A 27122-nucleotide genomic window follows, 5' to 3' on the forward strand; every position below is an offset into this window, starting at 1 on the left:
ATTTGTTCAAGAAAAATTTTAAGACATTTTGTCACTAAAACTAGATAAACCTTAAAATAGTTCAATAAAACTTCTTGAGGTATCAAGAACACCTAAAAATTTTAATTTGTTAATAATTTTGGATTTTGATCCATTTTTCAGGGGAAATCTGTTCCTTCCCTTTGAACAAAAATGTTGGGTTTTATCCAAATCTTTATTTACTAAAAGAGGGATGACTTTTTAAAAAAGTTGTGGAATTTCACATCATTTGATCATATCTTTTTATATTTAAAAAATCAGTTTAATTAATGGTAGAAGACATGGAAAACTGAATTATTACATACCTGAAAGCCAGTGGGTCCTGGGGGTCCCTGTTCTCCTCTCTCCCCAGCTAGACCCTAAGTCATAAAGGAAAGAAAATCATGAAGAGAGCCAGATCTTAACACCTGCTTCCTGTTTATGTGACCCACTGGAAGTATTGATATTTGCTTTTTTTCCAATCACATGCTTTTCACTTTAGCCAGATTATAAACTAGCATTACAAATAGTTTAATGAGATTCTTTGAGGTCCCTGCTGGTAAGAAAATGTCTTCTAAAGCCAGAAAAGAGACTGAGGACATATGTTTATTTTTTGATCCAAACATAAAATTGTCTGGAACCAAACACAAACTTCTGAGGAAATTGGAGAAATTGAACATGGAAAAATTCATTACTTTCATACATTGAATAGAAATAGGTAATACAAGTGTCCCCTGCTTTTCCAAAGTTGGCATTATGTCACTTTGTTTTCATGAAAGACCTGTATTAGTACCTCTTTGTGCTAACTGAAAGGACTCTGAAGAGAATTTTTGCCTTTATGAAAAAAAGGCAAAAGGCATTCAGAGTTTGTTTTGCAGTGAGCTGTTATAGAGGCAGTGCACACCCAACTCTTTCTGGGGAACTAGACTTAGCATCTCAGCGTCATCTGTGTCTGTGAGCATCTGTGCTTTATCTGGATTTATTTTGCGCATCTGTTAGAGCAAGATATAGCCTAAGATATGTCCTAAGATATGCCAGAAAAGCCTAAAAGACGTTATTTTGGGATTCTGGGAATCTTAGGAAATTTTTCACATAAATTAATAATTGCTTCTTTGCTTTACACCATTTTGGCTTACAAAAATTTTCACAGGGACGCTCTAATTTCTGTTCCAATTTAGTTCGCAGTGTTAGAAGAACTATTAATCAAGCCTTCAACACTAGAGCAGCTGAAGAAAGCAAAGCTAACATTTTAGAAAGATATTTAAATTGCCCCATCATAAACAAATAAATATGCCAAAATATTTCTGATAAATATTTAATTTTAGAATCCTAGGATGCAGATGCACCTCAAAGGACAAAATACTTTCTTTTTTAGTCCCTCTAAAGAAAAATCAGCTAGCTTAGACAAATTTATATGAGACGTTATCAGAAGAATGTAAGTATAGTTCAGTACTTATATTTTTCAATAAGAGACAGAACAAAGTATTTGTCAAACATGATTCTGTTCAGTTGATATGTTCCTTAACTGTGACACATAAGGACAATGAGGTTGCTTCTGCCATCAGCATTTTAAAGAAGTTTAAAATGAAAAGTCCAATCGCTCCATTTAAAAAGGCAGAAGGTGCTGGCACAGGGGTCAGAAGAAAAGATTAGAATTCTTCAATCTTGCACTTTCTCATTACTTCCCCTGAAACTTACTCATAAGTAAAGTCTTAAACAAACATCATCGAAAAGTGCAATGTGAATGTAATTCTCGCTAAAAGATCACATACCGGGGGGCCCACAGGACCAGAAGGACCAACTTCACCATCTTTTCCAGGAGCTCCCTAATATCACACAGAGATAATATGTGAAGTAAGGCCGTGAGACATTTGGGTCATTTCATATATATTTATATATATTTCCTCCCTTTTGGCAGAAAATGTTTGTAGAGTTACCCTCTGCCCAGGAACACCAGCATTTCCTGCTTCTCCAGGTTTTCCAGGGTCACCCTAAAAGAAAGAATAGAAAACTATCTTAAAATTCAATCAGTTTGCTCATAACATGCCTACTTCAGGTGAGGATGATGATGAGATAGCAAACATATGCACTGTACTCACACTGCTACCTTTGGGGCCTGGAAGACCCATACTCCCGGGCTGCCCTCTGATTCCTATGGAGCCTGGAGGACCTGGCCGGCCATCCTCCCCCGGAGCACCCTACAAAATTGACAGGCGCAATGTAAGTTTTACGTAAATTCTCTCTGAATATCAGGTCCCCCAAATTGTCACTTGCCTTTCTTTGCTTACTTATGAAAGTTATATAAGTTTTAAATTATCCTTCATCTTTTTCTCAGTGAATCAGAACAGTTGAGTGTTTTTAAAAAAAAAAAAAAAAAGTGCTGAAGGATGCTGAGTATTTAGAACAGAGATTTTACTCTGGTTCTACACATGACCCTCATCTTCACAGCTCCTTACGCTCTTCTATTCATAGGGGAAATTGTCCTTTTACTCTTTAATGTACTCTAGCTTGCGGTAATGAAAATTTGGGACTTCATTTCACATTTTTTGGTATAAAGGAAGGGACTAGAATACATAAGATACCAAAAGTCATACCTACTTATCTCTTAAACCTATAAAGTTGGGAGGACATTTATGAAATGAGAATGTTTCCAGTAGACAAATTTCACCAATACTGGAAGAATACATAATTTCGACTCTTTCCCCAGATGTTAGAGAAGCAACTTCAATCTCAAACATTTATATCAATTAAACTTGATCAATTTTTAGTGAATTTTAAAATATGAAGATCCTATGAATTTGCTTCGGCATTTTAAACATGTAAATATGATCAGCACTCACATGATTAAAAACATTAACCTCAAATAAACATCTTACGTTATATGTCTATCATGGCTATGGATTTCCGTTTACGTCACTTACCAAAGGCCCAAGCTTTCCTTCAGGACCTTGAACACCAGGATTTCCTGTCAGACCCTGAAAATTAAAAGTGATTGTCATTTTGTTGCTGACCTGCAACTGAGGTAAAGATTCTAGAGAGTAGGGGCACTTGGGTGGCTCAGTCCGTTAAACATCCAACTCTCGATTTCGGCTCAGGTCATGATCTCAGAGTTTGTGAGTTTGAGCCCCATGTCAAGCTCTGTGCTGACAGTGTGGAGCCTGCTTGGGATTTGCTCTCTCCCTCTCTCTCTCTGCCCCTCCCCTGCTCACTCTCTCTCTCTCTCTCTCTCTCTCTCTCTCTCAAAATAAATAAATAAGCTTTTTGAAAAAAGATTCTAGAGAGTAAAAATAGTACTTCATTAAAAGGATCCAGTTCCACTACGCAATGCCCATTCTCAGTGGCCTTAGGCTCCTCTAGACAAACTTCACAGGCTAATCATGGGCCTCCCCCAGCCTGGTTTTGGAAGGATCCAGGGCAGAAAACACAGCATGCCAACAGGCAGCATCACGTGGGACTCTCCACTGGGGGGCAGCCCTCACAGCATGGCCTCCAAGGGCATCATCTAAGCCTTCTACAATGGACAGGCCAGATGTCAGGAAATGAGTCTACATGGCGGGGACAGGAGCCACTTTGGCTTAGAAATCTCAGGTAACCAGTATTTGTAACAGCACCTCGAACACAGTATACTGATCCTGGCAAGGTGAATGTGCAGGTACCAGTTTCTCCAAACTCAGGATGCCCAAAGCCGTGCTCCCCTATAAGGTTTTTATAATTTATAGTCCTCCCAGGTCGAGGTGTGGTCTACAGTCAGGCATCATTTTTACTATAAGCAATGCTGACTGCTCATTCATCTGGCATTCCAACTTTATTAGGTATCTAGGGAAGAAGTTCTAAGAAAGTTCCAGTTTCCTACATAGAAGGAGAAAGGGCTGTAGTAGACTTTTATTCATATATTTAAAAACACTGGGTACGGGGCACCTGGGTGGCTCAGACAGTTAAGGGTCTGACTTTGGCTCAGATCATAATCTCAGTTTGTGAGTTCGAGCCTTGCGTCGGGCTCTGTGCTGACAGCTCAGAGCCTGAAACCTGCTTCAGATTCTGTGTCTCCCTCTCTCTTTGCCCCTCCCCTGCTCACACTGTCTCTCTCTGCCTCTCAAAAAATGAATAAATGTTAATAAATACATACATAAATAAATAAAAGTGTCGGGTTCAAGATTATGTGGAGCCAAATGTATATTTCCATCCAACAACTTTTTGTATAATTCCTTTCTTTTTAAGGAGCATTGTGGACAACTGAATGTAACAGCAATTACACACTTCAAATGAATTTTCAAGTAACATTTGTTCAGGATGAAATTTATCAGGAATTCTCTCTGCCAAAAGCCAAACAGGTTTTTGTTAGCAAGTAAAGAAAAATAAAAATTGGCAAACAGGATTTTTTTTTTCCATGTCAAGTGGTAAAACTATTAATGCATACTCCTTTGAGAAAGGGAGACTAGAAATTACCATGTTTTTCTATATGTCATGAAAATAACAAAGCAGTTTTTTTTAAAAAATAGTAAATCAGGTCAAAATCGTAAAAACAAAAGAAATGATCCAACTTGTCAAAACTAGCTTAATTAAAAAACACTTCACTGAGTACCGACGAGCTGTTCTGGGTCGATGTGGCAAACTGCTGTGTTCTTACCCGAGCACCTGGAAGGCCAGGTTCACCTGGACGTCCTGGGTCCCCCTGCCCTCCTTTAGGTCCTGAAGAACCTACAGGACCCCTCTCTCCTTGAGCCCCCTGTTCCAATGCAAAGCAGAATGTGTCAGAAAAAAGAAACAGTGCAGGAAGATAAAAGCAAGTGAATATCAAAATTGCCTGTTACAAATCAAAGCACTAGAATAACATACAAATACTTTATCAAAGTGATTACAAAGTTACAAAAACTATCACTACATATTTTGTTCTAACTCCTAGTTCTTGTAGAATAATGGTTTTTCATTATTAATAAAAATTGTATTTAGATTATCACTCCAACAATCTAGATTTGGGTGAGGGGGAACACCAAAATTCTAGAGTCTAAATTTCTAGATAGAGGAAAGGTCTGTGACCTTTTCTTCTCAGCTGGGTCTCCAGGAAGTCTGAAAACAAACTCCTACATACTTGCAACCATTATCCTTCCCCCCTAGCCGTCTATAATACATAAATTGCACAAGAGGGGTTTGGCATTAGGCTTGACATCTGTGTCTGACTCTTTTCTGGATCTGAAGCCATGTGGACCAAAGCTAGATCACCATTCTGGACAATGGCATCTTTTGGGGCACCACCCACATGAATGTCAACATGGATGGGATAACCTCACCTTTGGTCCAGGTAAACCATCAGAGCCTGGAAAACCACGATTGCCAGGAGCACCCTACAAATGACCAAAATGAGATTCTTAATTGTTGTTGATGTTTTTGTAATGTATAATGAGTGGGTAATTTTTATTTTTGGCATTACAAGGTTTTAGGAGTTGTGATCAAGCCAACATGGCAAAAGATAAAGTGTAAGGGACAAAACCCTAACTACATAGAAATATTTAAAAATTTTAAATTTTTGAGAATATGTAAGTATCAAGCCAAAAATTATTCAAATTAAGAACTATCCTAACAACTAATTGTAAAATAAACATAGAGCAAAATGGATACCTAGATAAGCAGCAAAGGAATGGCACGATCTACCATGATCAAAATGTCAGTGATGACATACGTTAGTATTGTCTTGTATGTGAAGTACTGTGCATTCTTTGAACGTCTCTACAAATGTAAGGTGATATTATCATTGTCCCTTTCAGACCTGTTTCATTATACTCCAGTCACAGCAACCTCTTCTAATCTCAAATCACCAAGCCCTTGGCTGGCTTTGCACTAGCCGTTTCCTCTGCTGACAGTGTTCTTACTCCCAAGGTCTCTTGCTGGTTTGTCCTCATCTTCAGGTATCAGCTAAAATGCCATCTTCCCAAAGAATCCACTTCTTAACCACCCAATTTAATGTCACACTACTATCACATACTCAAAGCTACTCTCTACCACATCACCCTGTAATTTCTTAAGTGTATATGGAGCTCATTAAAATGTATAATTATATTTTTGTTTGCCTGTTGACTTGTTTATTGCTTACCTCCCCACTAGAATAAACTGTTGCTTACTAGCCCCCACATGAAGGCTGGGACCATAGCCTTCTTGTTCACTGATGTATCCTAAGTACCAATATATCGAACTGGCACAGTGTCAGTGTCGGCTGAATGAATGAATGAATGGGCAATAATTATTAGACAGTTGGTTCCTTTAATACACAGATAACCATACTTAACTGTGCAATGCATTTGCAAGCAATTCTTTCAATGACTCTAGCTTTCCTTATTATCCCCTTTCCACATAATCCCCCCCCCACACACACACACACAACTCTAAGAATTTATCTTATTATTCAAATTTTACCCTTTCTCCCATTGGGCCTGGAGGACCAACTGTTCCTGGATCACCTCGGGGACCTCTTTTGCCCTCTTCACCGGGTGGACCTATTGGACCCTGAATACCATGTGGCCCCTATTAAAAACAGAAGGACAGTTACCAGGAACAGCCATTTGACAACTGAATTATAGTCAAAAGCTTCATTTAAATAAGTCAATTACAAATTTTAAACTATATTAAACTATTTCCATCCAAAGTAATGAAGTCAGTTATAAGTTTTAAACTAAAGTATTGCCACTCAAAGTTATATTTCTCATTGATATTATTTTAAACACTTGAGCATTTTGACCTGTGCACTGCTGGACAATATTCATGGTCTTCTTATCATTGAAACAAACAAACAAACAAAAAAACGAAGACTTACTGGTTCCCCTTTGGGGCCAGCTTCTCCTTTGAAACCTGGAACTCCCGGATCACCCTAAAATAAAAGTATCAATAGTTATAAAACCCAGGCTTTTAGCAAGTCCAACTTGCTTTAATTAATTACAGTTAACAGGCCCTAAAAACATTCTGTAGCTGAGTCTGTATTAACATTTTTTCTAATTTTGCAAATATTGTAGAATGTATGTGAAATTTTATAAAACCCAGTATAAGTAGTTTATAGAAGTCTGTCTATTTTACAGTGGTCTTCAAAGGACTTATTTTTAAAATCTTGTGTGTTTTATCATGCATACTAGGAAAATTAGAATTATTCAGTTATTCCAATTTGATAATTAAAATTAGAACTAACAGTGACAACTTTTACAGATAAATCTATTTAGGGTATATTTTAGGAAATAGAGTTATTTACCCAGAATCAAAATAACTTTATATTTATGTTCTATTTATTGAGAGTTTGACAAGTTCAAATTCAGTATTTCATCTTCGGAGTGTTCTAGGGTTTTGGTGTGTACGTGTCTTTAAATACCAGTTAAACCTGTGGGAACCAGGTGGCTAAGAGAACATGATAAAATCAAATGTGAAATATCAGCAACACTCATGTTTTAATAAATCTGCCACCAGGATTTAAAGGGATTTATTAGCATAACTAAGTTACTTGGAACAGAATCTAAAATATTTGTTTTAGGTAGTGCTAAGAAAGAAAGTTTTAATTTTTATACAGAAGCTAAAAATATATTTTCTCAATGTGTTTATTTCTTATGGGTTTAGCATAACATTTTTTCTAATAAATAATTTCACAAAATACAGAAATTTCATTCAATATGAATAATATGGTGGAATCACTCTTCAATATAACTCTCAAGAAATAGCTGGTGAACCCATTTTTAACCAAATTGTCATTATAACCTCCACATTTCTTCACACTGGCTTGGAAAATATTTCTATAATGTGTACTATTCAACCACTCATAAATATCTATGAGATAGACTATAAAGTTATGACCTTATTATTTTAAATTTTTAAAAAACCACTAAAATTTAACACAATGTAATAACATTCCCTTTTGAATTTAAACACCTAAATTGTACATTAACATGTGGCTTCCACTTTACAAAGATTCCTATCTTCACTTGCCTCACTCAGATATGTCCCATTATCCATGTTTCATTGGCTCTCACTGAATATTATTTTGCTTGGTGATCTTAGTTGGATTATACTAATGGATGATAGTTATTTGAAAGGACATTACCGGTTGGCCTCGAATTCCTGGAGGTCCTGTGCTACCCTGAGGTCCTGGAGATCCAGGGGGCCCTGCTAAGCCAGGAGGACCAGAGGTACCTGGAGAGCCCTTTCAGAGTAGAAGAGTGACATGATGAGCAGAGAACTCAGTAGAAGTCTACTGTCAATGTCCAAAGGATTGTATCCATTTGAACTTCACGTGGCATTGATGCAGTTAGTTACTCACCGTTGGGCCTTTGGCACCAGGTGTACCATCAGTTCCTACTGCACCCTAAAAGATCCATGAAAAGTTTACAAAATATTAAGCCATATCTAGGATGCTATCCAGATGTCCACCCACATTCCAAAAGGAGGCAGAAAAATTATTGTAAAAACAACCACCGTGGGGAACCTGAGTTCGAGCACAATGCCAGGCTCTGTGCTGACAGACAGCTCTAAGCCTGGAGTCTGCTTCAGATTTTGTCTCTATCTCTCTCTGCCCCTCTCTAACTCACACACTCTCTCTTTCTCTCTCTCTCTCTTTCAAAAATAAACATTAAAAAAATCAACCACCATTATATCATAAAACTTGCTTTATGACTAATTCCCTCTTCCATAAAACAGATAAAATTTTGCAGAGTTGACAAGAGAAATAGGTTTCTTTAATCAGTTGGAAACACCCATTCAGAATTCAAAGAGGATATATTAAAACTGTTCTGACGTTATAAAAGATGTCAAGCTTTCTGTCAAGAACACAATTCTTAAATGTACTGGGAACTTACGGGAAGACCTTGAGAGCCCACTGGACCTGGTGGCCCAGTTTCACCTCTTTGTCCCTGGGGACCTTCAGGGCCTCTTGCCCCAGTGGGACCTGCTTCTCCCTAAATGAGTACAAAAAGAAATGTTATAAGAAAAATATAAATGTGGTGTCATTCAAAGTTTATTGCTTATTTGGAGCCCTACATGCTATACTCAAGTATTTTTAAATTGTGATGAGCACTAATCAGTTTAGAAGGGTTGTGTGTCTAACCTAGCTTAAGGAGTAGACTCATTTTCCAACCCATCAAGTATGATAATATCTTCAGTATTAACAGCAGGGTAAAGTGGTCAAGGTAACCTGATATCTACCCTTATTTCAACCCATGAAAGTAGTCCAGATAGTAAATAAAAATACAGATGCCTCGTTAAGTTTTAATTCAGATAAATAACAAATAATTTAAGTGTAAGTTTGTCCCAGGCAATATTTGGAACATATCCATACGAAAAATTTATTCTTTACTTATCTGAAGTTTAAACCTAAGTGCGTTTCTGTATTTTATCCAACATATTAGGTCCCAATGTAGATCTAATCCTAGAGAAACCTGGACCTAGAATTTCAGAACTAAAATTCTAAGCCTGAGGAGGCTCATTAGTGCTAATAAATATATAAAATCCCTACTGACTCTCTGAAATTCGAAGAACTGTATATGGAAGTTTATTTTTCATCCAGAGAAACAGAGACCATGGAAGTACTTTATAGGTATAGCAGAATCGTGGCCAAAAATGAAGACCTGGAAACTTTAAGCTTGGCAGGGGAGGATGGTAGGATAGGCAAACAATTTCTGAGAAAACCAGCTTTGCTAAGCGTTTGACTTTATTAAACAGTCTTTAGTAGCCAAAAGCCAGTACTAGAAAAACCCAGGAGGAGAAGGAATTATGCAGAGTGAGCTGTTATATAAATTGCCATTGCTAATGAGGTCTTCACTAGATGCCATAGTAGGAGCAGAAACTACTTTCTGCCAAGTCTTAGTCCTGGGCATTGTGAGTATTCTTTCCTTAATTCTCTGGCCAAAGCTCAGTTTGAGGGTAGAGGGTCTCACAGGAAGGAGAGAAGGAGTTTTGTATATTTTGATGGGAACATGGGAGGTTGGGCCCTCCATGGCCAGAGTCAGTGGTGGTAGGATTAGCACTTCAGGGAGATCAGAAACAGAGGGATCTCAAGAAAGTCTTATCTGCTTGAGTGCACAGTGAGCTCTCAGTGAAACAAGGGACTGGTTGATGAAATGACTTAGGGACAGCATCATTTTAAAGTAGCAGCATTCCTGTGGCACAGAGTTTAAAGACAGTGTTAGAGAGAGCCCGAAGAATAATTTAACCCGATGACTCTCACATTTGAGAGTATTTGAAATGTTAGCTATGGACTTTTTGTTGTTTTTGTTTCACAGTTCAAAGCTCATTTGTGTAGCGCTACCAACGAGAAGCAAGGACCTATATTGAGGGCATCCTCTGCATCAGGCAGTATTAGAGTTTGCATTGCTCTCTCATGTAACCTTCAACAAAATCCCATGAGAAAACAAGACTTACAGAAGGGAAGTGACTGCCATGGCCACAATCATTTTTGTACAGCAGAATCTTGTGAGTAAATCCCTTCTTTGAGATGAAGAAAATTATGGCCAAGGGAAACTGGGCGTGAGGGGTAATCCAATGTACTGTGTTGTTTAAAGTGTGAAAACAGTGTTCTGAATGTATTCACTCATTTAGCTAATATAATCTTAATAACTTCTTACTGTAATCCTTGAATTTATCACCCAAAATACTGAAAGAACACATTGTGACTCACTACAGACGTAAATCATCCCAGCAGAATGTTTTAATCCAGTCCCCTGTGGAAAGCCAAATAGCCTCCCTGCCTATTCCTTTCATGGTTGTGTAAATGGTAGGGGGCCTGGGTTGGAGTGAAAGCCAGCATTGTGTGAAAGAACGGCCTTTTGACAACCTTTGATTTATTTTAACCTCCTATTGTTTAGAACACTCTGCTATTTATTACTGCCAGGCACTGTATCCAAGAGCAGAGTTCCAATTCAGATTAATCTCTTACTCTTTGCAGCTGTTACAATTGTCTATTTTATAGTTCTAATGCAGCAGATTCTTTGATATTACAATTGTATGATTAGCAGTAATTCTCCTTTAACTACATATTGCATAGTAATCTCATTTTTAAATTTCTTTCTTTTCCTACCATTATACACACTGAGAATGCTCTAGGTTTTTCCTTTGTTAAGAGTGACTTCCATACAATTAATGACATTCTCATATCATCAAGTAATTCTTATAATCAAGAGCTAAATATATTAACATTTTACCTTCATTCCAGGATTTCCTGGAAAACCGGAAGATCCAGGAATCCCAAGAGGACCCTATTAAATGAAACCAGAAAAGTGATCAGATTTTTAAATTAATATCTAATTAAGTCATCTTTTATTCTTTGACGACATTCTGTATTTTGACACATGAGAATAATCCACTTAGTACTTTAACATCACAAAGATAATGTAATTTTATTATAGAATCTTCCAACATTGATATGAAATAGTGCTAAAAAACTTGTCCAGTGGTATTAAACACAATAGAATTTCTTAGTTGTACTATATGAGAGTAAGTCCATCAAAACACAAATTGTTTGAAATAACTGCTTCTTGAGAGATGTACTTTCTTTGTATTAACCAAGTAATACAGTTTTGAGAAAGTTATGTTTTATACCATAATCTAGGTCTCTTTAAAAAAATGATGCTTAAGAATCATTAGGATATTTCAAAGTGATTTTTGAAGGGCTAATATGTGGATATTTGTCACCATCCTACATTTGGGAAGACATGCATAGAGTTTAAGCCATTGACTTAAAGGTCAGATTTAAAGGAAATGAGTATAAGAGGAATTCCATTCTAGGTTATCCTGATTCTTCTTTGAGGATTTGTTTTAATTCCATCAGTTTTTCAGTAACAAAATCTCTTTTAAACTATAGTTATTCTTTTTCTCCCTTCTTTTGTTTCCTTTTTATGAATAACGAGGGAGAAAATATCCTAAGGGCAAATAATTCAAATCTGATTTACCCTCCTAGTATTCCCCTGAACTCATCATGTTTTTTTCATCTATCCATCCTATAAACCATGCTATATTCCTGTTCATTTTATACACTCATCTTTCAAATCTTAGCTTGAAAGTTACTCCTTTTAAAGTCTTCCTTGATATATTTATCTCACTATAAACGTAGGCGCAGGTACTCTATACCATGTTGCACTCTATAGCATAGCAGTTAGCAACAGCATTATGATACATTATTAATCGATCTATCTCTCTTCCTTGATAGACAAGGCAGTTCCCAAAGATAAATTCTGTGTGCTTATCATCTTTTTATTCCAAGTGTCTGAGATACAGTGGGTGCTCTGTAAATTTTAATGAATGTACAAATGGAACAATAAATAAATGAACAAATATGAAAGTCATACAACTCACCATTGGCCCAGGTTTTCCAGGCATACCATGTGTACCTCGTTGTCCCTAATTAGGAGAAAAAGGGACAAGATAAAATTATATTTTCTACAGTATTTGCTCATAATTAATTTGTTTTATGAAAATTTCCATGTTAAAAACTGAAGAATAAATATTTAAAGTTAACCAACAAAAACCTTAACTAGGTCAAAAGCAATTAAAATACATTTTTGTACAACAATAAGGTAGGAATAAACACATCTACCCTTATAACAATAACAAAGAACAATCATGACCTAAAAAATGAAACTGATTAAAATGATTCTTCTTACTTGAATGTATGACTTTCCATCAAATGAGCTCAAAGACAATGAAATTTTGTACACCTCAGTCTTTTTAATAAGCAGATTAACTCAGAGGAGTTAAGACCCTCCCACAAACTGCCCTCAGCTAAGGTAGCATTCCCAAAATTATGCCTCTTCCAAGGTCAATGAAGCAGTACAAAGGATTGGCCCTCATTCAAGACAAGTCTGAAAAGCCATCCCGGTCCCATAGTTCTCATGGAACAGAAGACTCATGGAGACTGGGGTCTTTGTTGTAATTATAGTACAGTTTATATTCTCCATGCAACAAAGCCTGTTTTTTATTCATTTCTTCACCAATGTAGTTTCTGAGAGCACTCCCCAATAAATTTCCTGCACACCAGTCTTTGCTTTGATGCTGTTTCCTGGGAAACCTGAACTGAGACCAATACCATTAGTACCAGAAGTAGTACAAAAAAGCAGACTCTAAAATGGAATTTTAAAGCTGGATTCCTCACTGACCAGCTGGTGATCAATGAAGTCTGATTCACTCTTGACATCTGGTGGTAATGCAGCAATAAATATTGCCTCCAATGGTAAACTAAGAGAGGGCACAAGTGTAAGAGAAAGGGCTATGGGTACAATAGCTCAGGCACTTGAAAAGGTTTAGAAGAAATAGCAATTATAAAGTTGATGGAATTGCATGAACTTGTTGAATGAATACACTGGAGAAAGACTTTGAAAGGCTAATCGTGATTAATCATCAATATAAGATTCCTTGGAAGCATTTTAAAATCTTGTGATCTTCTACAGTCTGAGGGAAGAAAATCCTGAAGGTTGGGCCCAGGGCTTGATAAAGGTTCAAGAGTTCTTGAGAAGGTTGAATTCTAAAACATGGAAAGGCTGTTATGCCATGGTCAGGGGCTTTGATTAGAAGGAATGTAATTTGACATTGGGATATCTTAAGAACTTTGAAATCTCAACCCTGAAGCCTATGGGCCTGTAGAAATTCTCACCATTCCCACCTTTAACAGCTTATACTTCTCCCTTCCTTAAAGATGTTGCAGAAGCCTCTACTTTATCAGACAACATATGCTATCACCACCACCACCACTTGCCCCTGCTCGTTGGCCACCAGACCAACAACTAGCATCAAGTCACAAATTAACTGAGTTGAGGAAAATCTTCTTCTGATAAAAGAGGGAAAATACACCCCAAAGGAGCTTTGAGTCCTATACATCATGTAGAGCCAGAATCCAAAAGAGAATGTGTGGGAGTAGGTCCTGAAGGTACTGGATCGTGAGGGAAAGGATACAAAGTGGAGAACTTTAATGATATGGAAATATTCTCCCATGATACACATTTAACACTCTCATAAATATCCTGAAAGATGGTATTAACATGGAAGATGGTTCTTAGAAACTCAGAAAGAGCAATGCCCCACACGAAGTGAGGTAGAAATGCCAGAACTGTCTTGGCAGACAGTAGAAGAAAGCACAGAGAAGTGAACATACTAGATCAGATATATTATGTAAGGATGGATACATCAACAGTTGACTATATTCTACAATATTTTATATGTTTCCAGAGGACAGTCTATCTTCAAGGGGACAAGGATGGGCCTAGTGAGAAGGTCTCACTTCTCCCAAACCAGGGCCCTGACTTTGACACCATTGAGAAACTCTAAAGTGGTTTTCTTCTGTAGGCTAAGGGTAACATCAGGGGATGCTGTAAACCTGAGTGAGATTCCTAATACTAATGGGGATGATAAATGTAAAAATAATAGAGGCAAGGTGGCAGTCCTTAGTTGTCCAAATGAAAACAGGTAAAATATAATGAATTGCAAGGTTGAAATATTAGCTGCCTAACCTTCAGAGATCTATGAAGAGAATTAATAGAATATTCCCCCTTTCTAGCTAGGTTCAAGGTACATAGGCAGACAGTAAAAGTATTTCTCAATCTATGCATTTAAAATAAATCAAAGACAAGGGTGCCTGCATGGTGTAGTTGGTTGAGCTTCCAACTTCAACTCAGGTCATGATCTCACTGTTCGTGGGTTCGAGCCCCGCGTTGGACTCTGTGCTGACAACTCAGAGCCTGGAGCCTGCTTCAGATTCTGTGTCTCCCTCTCTCCCTGGCCCTCCCCTACTCATGCACTGTCTCACTCTGTCTCTCAAAAATAAATAAATGTAAATTTTTTTTAATAATAAAATAAATCAAAGACAGATGATAAAGAAACTCAGCTCTTGTAAGGGTACACTCAGTATACCTTTCAGGATTGTGATGGATATAAAATAAAGATAATGGAAGAATGCTTGGCATATAAAATCTGCTTGAAAAATGTAACCTATTATTATAATTTTACTACTATTCCCAATTTCATATTTTCCCATGGACTATATTCCATGTTGCTGTAGGTTTTTATAGTTTTCTTAACTTCAGCATTCAGATAAATAAGCAACAAATATACTGTGGTTATGTAAGATGTTAACATTAACAAAAGGTAGGTGAAGCGTACACAGAAACTCTCCATAGTATCTTTGCAACTTTTCTGTAAACCTAAATTTATTTCAAAATAAAAAATAAAGATAAAAAAATAAATTTAAATGTAGGCAACCAGTACCATAGTCTCATTTAAAAGACATGTTCAGTTCATTTGAGAGAGTTGAAATATACATACTTACAGGAGCACCCTGTGGCCCAAGTCTCCCTCTTTCTCCTGGCATTCCCCTTGGACCCTACAGATGAGAGAGGGGAAAAAAAAAAAAAACATCTCTTAAAGCATCTTATTTGAATTCTAAGGTAGTTTGACTACATCACTCAACTCAATCGAGACTCAATATTATTAGCTACCAAACAATATGACCAAACAAGGAGCAACTTCAGGTTTGAAACTCTCTACCTGTGGGGATACATAACCTACCACCTCTTACCTAAACAGATTTCACTTTATATAGCTTCAATGGGCTAAGTCTATAATAATCCTGATTTAAACACTAAGAAACAAGAAACTTTTTCTATTCAAAGGGTGCAATTCTCTGAGTGTGCTGGTCTGCCAGCTGGTAATCAAGATTACTTCATCAGCTATCATATTTCTTCCATGTTTTTTTTTTTATTTTGCATTTAAACATTCACTTAATATAGTGTAAAAAGCAAAAAATGCTCAAAGTATTAAATTGATACATACCATAGGACCCATGGCACCCATTGGACCAGTAGGGCCAGCTTCACCCTAAAGCAAAAATGAGATTATAGTACAGTATAAGAAACCTACAGGGGCGCCTGGGTGGCGCAGTCGGTTAAGCGTCCGACTTCAGCCAGGTCACGATCTCGCGGTCCGTGAGTTCGAGCCCCGCGTCGGGCTCTGGGCTGATGGCTCAGAGCCTGGAGCCTGTTTCCGATTCTGTGTCTCCCTCTCTCTCTGCCCCTCCCCCGTTCATGCTCTGTCTCTCTCTGTCCCAAAAATAAATAAACGTTGAAAAAAAAAATTTAAAAAAAAGAAACCTACAATTGATATTCACATCACTTTTTCTATGTGTATGTCATTTTAAAAGTATATTTTCAAACTGGCTATTTGAAAGGCATACTTGAAATGACGGACCTCAAAATTCTGCTGTATTACTTTTTCTCAAAGAGCGATGGCAATTTAGTTTCTATGGAAATAAGTATAAAATAAATTGAGGATATAAACAAGATTGATGGAACTATCACATCCGCCCACATTAATTAGTATCAACAAAGTAATTATATGTTTATGTCTGATGATACTTAAGCTCAAGTAAAACTTTATACAAAGTTAAAATTGATTAATATTCCTTTAAGATCTATTATAGGAAGTTCAAAAATTAAAAATTTAAAGCCAACACACACACACACATACATATATGTATGTACATATATCTCACATTTATATATATTTCACATAATGTTTCCCACTAAAAAGTCCTCTGTACTTCTTCTATGGTCTCTTTCTCTCTGTATCTCTCTGTCTCTCTCAACATAAACACATCTTGGGAAGAAACAACAATGGCTAGAAGGCCCTGGAATCGAAAGGGTACTTTAAAAATTGAGCTAATCGGGGCGCCTGGGTGGCTCAGTCGGTTAAGCGTCCGACTTCAGCCAGGTCACGATCTCGCGGTCCGTGAGTTCGAGCCCCGCGTCGGGCTCTGGGCTGATGGCTCCGAGCCTGGAGCCTGCTTCCGATTCTGTGTCTCCCTCTCTCTCTGCCCCTCCCCCGTTCATGCTCTGTCTCTCTCTGTCTCAACAATAAACAAACGTAATTTTTTTTTAATTGAGCTAATAAACTACCTAAACCTCTCAGATATTTTTGAAGGAGAAAAAAGAGTGAATTCGCAGTACCATCTTCATCCACCCATCTACACCCATCCTACACTGGTATAAACCCAGTGCCATGGTGGCTACTCTTAGGGGCAAATTTAATCCATGTCACGTACCCTGCTAAATCTATTGCCACTCATCTATGAAAAATTATATTTATCTACTCAACTATCCCTTTTCTATACTCCTCTTTCCTCCAGAATTTAAGGTGGTTCTGGAAAAACTGGTAGGGACCGGACGCAACCCTGAAATGCAATTGTGGGATTAGATTAAGCTACTGTACAGTTACCTTGGAACCAGGTGCTCCAACTTCACCTTTAGGGCCTTCAAGACCTTTGTGTCCCTAAGAAGAAAAATATAAATTTGTGTTTTTCTGCTTTTGTTGATTATTAGATGTGTAAAAGAAGAACCAAAAATAAGCTCACAGAAAGTGTCTTATAAAAACAGATATTTAAAGTCGTTACCCAAAATGTTTACAAATTCTCAACATTTTGTGAAAGCCTATTCAAAGAAAATTAAAGTAAAGGTTTTTTGAAAGCCTATTCAAAGAAAATTAAAAAGGTTTCTCCCTTCAAATAACATTTTTAATTTATGATGTTCTCACCCTTCAAATTTTTGTGACTTCATAGAAATTTATTCTATAACTACAAATGAAAAACTTATGGTGGCTTTATAGAAGACAAGTAATTATAGAGTTTATATACTTACAAGATATGGGTTATAGCCGGGTTGATGTTCAAAATAATTAATAACTAGTAGAGCACCAAGCATTCTAATCAGAAACTCACTACTCAAAACAGAGACCAACCAGTATATACTTATTAAATATCAGCCATGCTTTGTGATAGATAGATGATAGAAAGATGATAGATGATAGAAGATAGATAGATAGATAGATAGATAGATAGATAGATAGATAGATCTATCTACCTGCAATTTTTGGAATTTTGAGATTTGCCTCATTTGAAGGTAAATATTAATGCTGTTACATTCACAAATATGCTAACTTAAATACCCAATTCTATTTATCTAAAACACACATTGCAAACATACAAATATCTATTCTCTCCATATGTCAGAGCGCATTCATTTCATGGTTTAAATGCAGAGAATAGACTCCCCTTAAAACCGCAAGTCAGGAGGTGTTTCTTTACAGTTAACTTTAACAAAATCCATATAAACTAGTAATTAACAATGATCTTCTTTACTTGTTAACTCACAAGGAAACACATTCAAAACTGCATTTTGTTAAAGTTTCTGTAGTAAAATGTAGAAAAACTGAACTATGCAAATATTGCAAAGTTAAAAATTCCTGAATTTTTTGTTCCTGGTACCACTACCACAATTTACTAGGCAATATACCTGATGTAATGAAAGACAAAGACAAAGACAAAGCCACAACAGATAAAAGACCTCAGGAACATACATCAATTTAACACCACGTTGCATTAGTCAATAACTGCACTGTTTGCAAACTGTGGCTATGACAGACGTGAACAAAAAGGGTTTCCTGTTTAAGCTGAAATAACTTTTCTGACTATGGATCATCACTCCTTTCTGGCAGATTTTTACAGTTCCTCTCAAGTATTTGGGATGACTGCCTCAAAGTAACCTGCAGCTTTCCTGACAACTCCTCGCTCTCTCTCCTGCTAAGAACTGTAGCTTTTCCTTCTAAATTATTTTAGAAGCTTGTACCACCATATCCACCATTTCCACCACCGGATCCATGACCATTACTGTAGGGACAAGCCCACGTTTCTTCCACCAAAACTGCCCCCTTCATGAGACTATAATTTGATTGCTATTGTCCTCTATAATTTCCAAAATCATTATGGTTCCCACCACCACCATAGTTGCCTCCAACATTTCCTCCTTCATGGTAAGCATTATATCCTCCACCACCAAAGCCAAATCTGCCTCCTTGGTTTCCATATCCTGGTCCACCACCACCATAGCCTCCTCTACTATTGCAACCAGGACTACCCCCATAGTTGCCACCATCACCTCCAAATACACTTTATCCACCATCACCTCCTCCAAAACTACCTCTGCTGCCATTGTCTCCACCACCATAGCCTTCTCTTCCTCCAAAGTGGAACCTCTAAAGTTTCCTCCACGACCCATAAAGTTGCCAGATCCAACTCCATGACTTCTTTGTGATCTAGAAGACTGCATTTCTTGTTGAGAAACAGCCTTTTCCACTTCACAATTATGCCCATTAGTAGTATGGTATTTCTGAACAACAATTTTATCAACCTTATCATGATCATCAAAAGTTACAAAAGCAGGAGGGTCCAACTCTTGATATTGGTTCAGGCAGGTCGTGATCTCACAGTTCTGTGCTGATAGTGCAGAGCCTGCTTGGGATTCTCTCTCTCCCTCTCTCTCTCTGCCCCTCTCCTGCTTGTGCACATGCGTGCACTCTTTCTCTCTCAAAATAAATATTTTTTATAAAAGTTATAAAGGCAACTCTCTTTTTTCCACTCTGCCTGTCCTCCATAACTTCTATGGTTTCAATCTTGCCATACTTTTCAAAGAAGTTTCTCAGGTTATACTCTTGTATATCTCTGTCATGCCACCAGTGAACACTTTCTTCATCGTTAGATGGACAGAATCCTCTCTAGAAATATCTCTCTTTGGTTCCCCTTCACACCCATCAACCTTTTGTTGTCAAGCACACGTTGCTGTTGCCCCCTCCTAACACAAGAGCAATTCACAAAACCCAAACCCCTGGGGTCTCTCATCACCACGAAATCTGTGAGTGTGCCATGTCTCAAAATGTCCTCTGAAACCATCATCTGTAGTTTCAAAGCTCAGACCACCAATACACAGTTTTCTCAACTGCTCTAGTTCCTTTGGATCTTCTTCCTCCTCCCCCTGCTGGCGGCAGCTGCTGCTGAAGTCAGGCTGGGGGCTACTAGGCAGCAGTTTTACCTCCATTTTGAGTGATATGTAATTTCCATATATGTAGATAATATATAATAATTACATATTAATTATCTTGAGTTATAAAGACAGAAGCATTCCATGCCTTCCACATCGGGGTTGACTGGGCCCGTCCTATGTTTTAGTGCACTTTCTAGTATCATGTCACTTATTTCATTATGGAGCAGTTATTTTTTCTTAACTGTAAACCTTATTAGCCTGAAGCTGACAACCACGGGATTTTTCTCATTCACCACTATGTCTTCTTTTGTAGCACAGTAGCCAGCATGGGGGTAAGAACATAAAATATATTTGTTATAAAATCAGATAAAATTCAAAGGAAATAGAAAAAAGCATTGTGAAGTTGGTGACCAGAGATGAATACTGACACTACAGCCAGTTAAAGACAACCGACAAATAGAATTGTAAAGATGTTAAAGGTAATGCCCCGCCCCCCAGACCCTACTGGTATAAGCCATGGTATCTGCAAGGATTATAAAGGATTGAACTTACTCGGTGACCCTTCAGGCCTGGAAGACCAGGAGCCCCAGGAAATCCTCGAGCTCCCTGTGGGAAAAAATAGAGAAGGCATTTGAGAGTCATTAATAAGAACAGGAAACTGCTTAATACACTTTTTGTTCAAACTGAAAATCTAATACATAGTTTTCCACTAACATACCAAAGAAGAGAAAGGGGCAGTGTACTTTTAATCTGTCGAAATACACCTAGATGATCAAAAATTAGCAAAGCAAACTCACTGTTAGGTATGGAAACATGACTAACACAAAAAGGCATGTATTAATGCCAGGTATTGATTTGATGACATTTCCAAATTTTGAAACTATATCACTGCATTATAATTAGTAGCAAAAAAAAAAAAAAAAACCCCACAACATAGAAAAAACAAAGAAAAAACAAGAAAATAAGCCTGAATCAACATGTTCAATGTCTGAATCAACTAAGTCACACTGTACATGGAAAAAAAACCAGAAAAGTAACTTAAGGAAAACTATGCTTTCTCTATATTGTGCTTTACTTGTGGCAGAAGAATCAATACACTTGTACACACCAATGTGTTTTATTTTCTCTGAACTACTAAATATTGGCAGCAGAATATGATTGGGGAGATTGCATTAAAATGTGATCAGAAATTGATTTCAAGTAAAATGTTCAGAAGCTTTATGGATTTGTGATTGTTTAAAAGATTAATTGAAGAAATGAAATATCCAACAGAAGGGATGGTCAAAAATACAGAGAGAACAAGTTGGTTCCTTGACTCAATAACTCCTTAATTTATGATAATTTTATGCATCCTCCACCTAAGCATAGTGAATAAAAAACAATAGAAATCAAACAGAAAATTAAATCCAAATGGTATGACTACTTTGAAATGATGCTTCAAACTTTTTCCTCATACCCTCTTAAAATAGATAAGGACCCGGTGACTTAATTATTCAGTTATTCTCATTGCCTACATTAATTTGGTTTTGAACTGAATGCTATTACCACTGGTACCAGTCGATTGAGTACACTGATAGCATAGGTTGCTGTATCAATTATTAACAATTATTACTATTAATCTGCATATGCCTGGCACTAAGCCTTACATGAGTGGACATTCAAGGAATAATCATTGTATAAACAACTGAAGAAATGGTTTAACATTTCTCTTAACACTCAAGCACTTTTCCTAAGCCTTTCCTAAGGAACTTCTCTTATTCTAACACAATCTTACACAGATGGAAAAGTCTTCTGTTTTGTACATCATCGCCTTCATTCACTGTTTCCTAAATGAGTGAATACTCCTTAAATGAAATTCATATGATAAAAGCAAAGCAATCATTCCTCTGTGACCTCTTGTAGGGAAAATGTCTCAGTAGTGCTTTAAGGAAGGATTATAACAGTCAGGGCACATCAAACCATGTTCTCTGGACAAATAAAGTTCCACTAATTCTTCTGTTTACACAGCCCTGCTTAGGAATTCCTCACTTCAAGAACTTCCTTTAAGTTTTTCCACTGGAATGCTCCCCTTTATGTAGATTTGCTCCCCCTCTTTCCTGAGCAGAAAACACAGTGCACTGAGCCTATAGGAAAATTACTGAACTATGTTATTTCAAGTAATTAGTTAACTTTGAGTTTTTGTGGTCTGCAAGGAAATTCTCAAGTGATTACATATCTCTAATGCAACAAGAAAATGAACCAGATGTACCAGTACTCATAAAATTTTCTTTTTCTGCTGACCCAAGACTGTCATCACACCCCAATCACATGTCATTGCACAGCGCTCGCAGAGTGCATCTGTGACATGCTGGCAGGGCCTGCTTCCTCCCCATGGAGGGCCCACACTGAGAGGATGTGCAAGAGTGCAGCAGGGTGGGAGTTCAAGCCTGGACCGGCTGACGTGGACATCTGTGCTAATGACTAAACCTCATGCCTTTGTCTGCACTGACTCCCCAGGCTGATGGGGGAGGAAAGGAAAGAGAGAGAGCAGGGAGCTGGGAAATTGGTTTTATATTTGAAACTAATCCTTACAGCCCTGTAAATTCACTTAAAAGATGAGCACTCATTTATTTAAAAAAAATCCAAGCATTGAACCTCAATACTTTTCAGGAAGTAAATGGAGACTAATTCAGTACTATTGGTTGTATTGATTACAAGAAACATTAGAAAATCATAGGAAATGTAGGGAGTAGGAGGTTAAACCCATTTAGAGGATGCCAGACAAGAAGAAACTTTAAGAGCAAGAATGTTAAGAGGGTTTCACTTGCTGATCTCTAATTTTCCCCATTGGCTGCGTAGCATACCCTAGGAGAGGGCCTATAAAAGTAACATGAGTGAAGACAGAAAGGTGGGTTTAGAATATGGCCAAGGGGCTCAGATCCTGAATTCTGGTGGAGCGCGTCACCAGGGACGTGTCTCTGTAGTAAACCAAGGGGGGGAAAACAGCTCTGTTAGGAGTGCTGGCCATCAGTATATCTTGTCATAAGATTTTAGGGTCCAGAACGCCAATTAAGGATTTCAGCCAACATTAGGGTTTGGAGAGCAGCCAAAGAGGCATAATTTATTGCCCCTATCATATTTAAAGACAAATCAATAAATTTTCAAGCTGTTCTTTTTGATATGTGAACAACAAAAAATAAAATATTAAAAAGATAAATGGGATTAGGATGTTGGGAAATGTAAAGAGGTCAGGCTGGTGACTTTGCAAATTTGACAGTAAGTTTGGAGAGTATCCATATTAGGTTATAAAATGACTATCTGATGCCAATTGTTCATATGGGGCCAATGCAAAATAGGAAATTGGAATTAGCTATCACTCTGGCAAAATGTACTGCTTCACGATGACAGAAGGGAACATATGTTGGTGAGAGCAACTAGTCCACATGCATAGAATGAAGCACAAGGTAATTTTAATGTTCTTTGCCTTTCAAAGTTGGCCTTCATGGCATTGAATTGACAATTATAAACTTACTGGAGAGCCTGCAAATCCCACTTCACCAGGGTTTCCATTTCTACCAGGTTCACCCTTTAAGGTAAAAAAAAAAAGGCAAGGTGAGGGAGAAACAAAGAGGATTCAAAGGTTCCCTTCTAAGACTAGATGACAAATCAATTGCAGACAAAAGACTTTTTAAGAAAGCTCATGCCCAAAGCTCTAAACAGTATAAAAGTACTGGCTCTACTCCTGATGGCAATCCATTAGAGCAAGTCAGTTTGTGAAGTTCTCATTAATTTATCTAGAAGAAGAAATTAATACAAATTATATTAGGCTGACCTAGCTTACCATTTCATAAACGTCAAAATTTACACACATGTACACACAGAGGCATATGCTATGAAATTCTATATCCTCATGTGGCACTGAATTAAAAGTTTTTAAGAGCACTACTTGTCATTTCTTGTGATAAACTAAGAACTACTAGACATATTTTCCTTATGACCAAATTCAATGTAATCTCCTTAAATAAATCTCACGACACACAAGGAGAAAGTATTTACTTGGTGTAGTATCACAGAGAAATTAATGATTTAACCATGGTTTTATCCTCAACTTTGGTACAACTAACAAAAAAAATCCAGAGAAGCAAATCTGTTTTTGCACCCTGTTTTTAGATCACATGTTATTACTGTTAAAATCTGAAGTTGAGTCTCAACTTTAAAAATGAGGAAATGGCTTTTTCAGCATTGGAGAACAATATTGGCACTATACTATCAGCACGTTAAAAAACTCCGTTCAATGAAGACCTCGTGATGATGGTTAGCCATCAGAGCAATGTATTTTTCTTTAAATTCGTTTCAAAGGTTCCACCAGCAAAAGTTGTGGCTATCATGACAGCAATTCTAGTATCTTATAGAGAAATTATAATGGACAAAAAAACCTGGGGAATACAAGGAAAAAGAGAATACCTAATGATATAAAACCATCAAAACTAAGAATACTTATAGATTTTGTAAAACCACACTCTGAGTTCTCCAGTTTTGTGTGCATTTAATGGAAGCTAAAAGTGGAGAAAATAAATTGGGAATTAATGAATAATATTCATGTAGCTCCTTCTTAACTTCTGCAAAATTTCAAAGCAAAATGAAGGATGGCAGCTTACATCTTCACCAGGTTTTCCAGGAGGGCCCTCTGGTCCACGCGCACCTATTGGGCCCTAATAACAAAATAAAACAAAAGGAAAAAAAGAAAATTTACTTATATTTACCTATACCTACCAATGAGATAATCTAAAATGTTGTTGAGACAAATAAAAAATATCACAGAAAATAGCTTTATTAATATTCTGAATTTTATGTTGCATGACTTGATTAGGTACTCAAAGGAAAGAATTTTAATTTCATGAATGCAAATATCTCAGCATGGTCTGCTAACCATATTCAAAGCCTCTGAACTTAAATACTCTACTACAGGGGCACCTGGGTGGCTCAGTTAGTTAAGCATCCACTTCAGTTTGGGTCGTGATCTAGACATCTGTGAGTTCAAGCCCACGTCAGGTTCTGTGCTGACAGCTCAGAGCCTGGAGCCTGCTTCAGATTTTGTGTCTCCCTCTCTCTCTGCCCCTCCCCCACTCACACTCACATTCTCTCTGTCTCTCAAAAAATACATAAATATTAACAAAATTCGAATACCCTGCTATAAGAAACATATATCTTAAGCACTGTCCATAATACAGGCCTCCTGAACTGGACTGTAATTTCTTGCTACTTAGGGAAGAGCTGGTAAAATAAATAATTCACAACATTATTATAATGCTGGGCCCATATTTAACTCGGTCTACATGCTTACTTGACATTTACCATTGGTCCAGGTTCACCAGGTTCGCCAGGAGGTCCTGTAGGGCCAACACCACCCTAAAATTGAGAACAAATTATGTAAATAAATATAATTATATGTTTATTATATATACAAACCAAAGAAAAACAGAATAAATTAAATTGTTGGCTCTACCACTTTCCAACTTTGCGTGAGTCACTTAATCTCTCTATACCTCAATTTCCTAATCTTTGAAGTGAGAATAATCAAGCTACCTACTTCATTAGGCTGTTGTAACTTTCTTAATAACAAATGCATATTAAGAACCTAGAATAATGCTGGCATAGAGTGTTCCATCGATGGGATAGTTATCATCATGATCATGATTGTCATCTTCTTCATCATCACCAACAACTACATTTTCTATTCACCAATGGCAGTAATATAAAATGGCATAAGGTAAAACTCCACACACATGATAATGACAATATGGTAAGAGCTAAGAATTCTTTCTTTCCCTTTCTCTTGAAAACTTATTTCCTACTGCTGGTTAAATCACCACAAAAATTAAAAGAGCACTACATTACTATTTTATTGGTATTTGATATGCTACAGAAACAAAGTATAGTACTATATTCTTCTCAAAGATTCCATGGATTGATTACCTTGACTGTGATTTCTAACACCACATGGTGGTAGCTTCTGTGATCTGATTTCACAGCCTCAGAGTTAGCACATAACCAATTATGAGAATTTTCATTATGATGTGAGATAATGATCTGTTATTTCAGAAGCGAAGGTACAAAAATTCTTTGCATTGGAGGCCAGTCACATAAAGAATCCAGATGATGGAACTTCAGTCCCATGAAGAAACTTGAAAAACATATTGCATATATTTCTGAGCAGAAGTTAATTAAATACAGTCTGTTCAAAGTGAGCATTACAATATGAAGTTTAAAGGCTGGCCAAAAAACACTCATGTCACAGAGACCTTATTTGTATTCGTTTCTTTTTTGCTATAGTATGTAGTTTAATCATAAAAAGACTTACTTGCTGCCCTTGTAAGCCTTGAGGTCCCCTTGGGCCAACAGGACCCTTAAAAACAAATGAGAAGAAGAGTTGGATAGTGTTCATGACAATTAGGCCAAACATTTCAAAAATGTTGAATCAGGCTTCGAATCTGGAAAAGTGAAGCTCTGACAGCAGAAGATGATGACATTCTCCATTTGTACTCATCTGGAATGCAGCTAAATTCAAGAAGATTAAAGTCTGGACAACATTTGGGATGATTTTATACATACTTTCAGTCTCATAAAGGGAAAAAAGGATATGCCTGTATACACCCAATGTCTTTGGAACAAGAGCATTTGCATGCATAAGGGTGGTTCTGTTAAGCCAGAACAGCCAACAAAAGAAAAATCTTGGCAGGCATTATCAAACTGTCTGTATCAAACTGTTCTTCAGCTTCATGGCAGAAAACTTGTGAGCACATAGAATTAAAGACTTATGAAGCCATCAACAATATTGACTAGATTATATTAAGTGTTAATTTACAATTATCTATGGCACTGAGATTTCTGGATTCTTTTTGTCTTTCATAACATACATTTAAAGGATGAACACACGCTTTCCCCTATTAAACATGAAATGATTATACCAAGGTATGACAAAGGGAAGAAAAGGAAAATGCAATTTGAAACATTTTATTAATAATATATCTACCTAATTTTACCTAATTTTGTAAATGTCAGGGAAAGTGAAATCAAATCAAAACCATTTGTTCTTATGGCAAAAAAATTAAACTTTTATTCTGAATTGATCAGATTTTTAGCTAGTAAGAAAGCAAAAGCCCCATTAAAAAAAATAAACATAGGGATGCCTGGATGCCTCAGTCGGTTAAGCTGACTTTTACTCAGGTAGGGATCTTGTGGTTCCTGAGTTCAAACCCAACATTGGGCTCTCTGCTGTCAGTGCAGAGCCAGATTTGTATCCTCTGTCCTCTTCTCTCTCTGCCCCTCCCC

General features: G+C 37.1%; 1 protein-coding gene across 1 annotated transcript in view; it reads right to left on the reverse strand.

Moving 5' to 3' along the window:
- COL5A2 (collagen type V alpha 2 chain) overlaps positions 1 to 27122 on the reverse strand; it is a 149099-nt gene that overhangs the window by 29670 nt on the left and 92307 nt on the right. The window contains exons 9-30 of the mRNA XM_045480496.1: positions 26152 to 26196; positions 25146 to 25199; positions 24449 to 24502; positions 23323 to 23376; positions 20364 to 20417; positions 17215 to 17268; positions 15775 to 15819; positions 15272 to 15325; positions 12310 to 12354; positions 11160 to 11213; positions 8820 to 8918; positions 8285 to 8329; positions 8069 to 8167; positions 6803 to 6856; positions 6406 to 6513; positions 5286 to 5339; positions 4625 to 4723; positions 2919 to 2972; positions 2097 to 2195; positions 1935 to 1988; positions 1770 to 1823; positions 324 to 377 (exon numbers count right to left, since the gene is read on the reverse strand). Of these exons, the coding sequence (XP_045336452.1) occupies positions 324 to 377; positions 1770 to 1823; positions 1935 to 1988; positions 2097 to 2195; positions 2919 to 2972; positions 4625 to 4723; positions 5286 to 5339; positions 6406 to 6513; positions 6803 to 6856; positions 8069 to 8167; positions 8285 to 8329; positions 8820 to 8918; positions 11160 to 11213; positions 12310 to 12354; positions 15272 to 15325; positions 15775 to 15819; positions 17215 to 17268; positions 20364 to 20417; positions 23323 to 23376; positions 24449 to 24502; positions 25146 to 25199; positions 26152 to 26196 (1386 nt within the window). The remainder of the gene's footprint in view (positions 1 to 323; positions 378 to 1769; positions 1824 to 1934; positions 1989 to 2096; positions 2196 to 2918; positions 2973 to 4624; positions 4724 to 5285; positions 5340 to 6405; positions 6514 to 6802; positions 6857 to 8068; positions 8168 to 8284; positions 8330 to 8819; positions 8919 to 11159; positions 11214 to 12309; positions 12355 to 15271; positions 15326 to 15774; positions 15820 to 17214; positions 17269 to 20363; positions 20418 to 23322; positions 23377 to 24448; positions 24503 to 25145; positions 25200 to 26151; positions 26197 to 27122) is intronic.

The sequence above is a fragment of the Leopardus geoffroyi genome, chromosome C1, assembly GCF_018350155.1.
Source record: "Leopardus geoffroyi isolate Oge1 chromosome C1, O.geoffroyi_Oge1_pat1.0, whole genome shotgun sequence".
In the NCBI taxonomy this organism is placed as follows: domain Eukaryota; kingdom Metazoa; phylum Chordata; class Mammalia; order Carnivora; family Felidae; genus Leopardus; species Leopardus geoffroyi.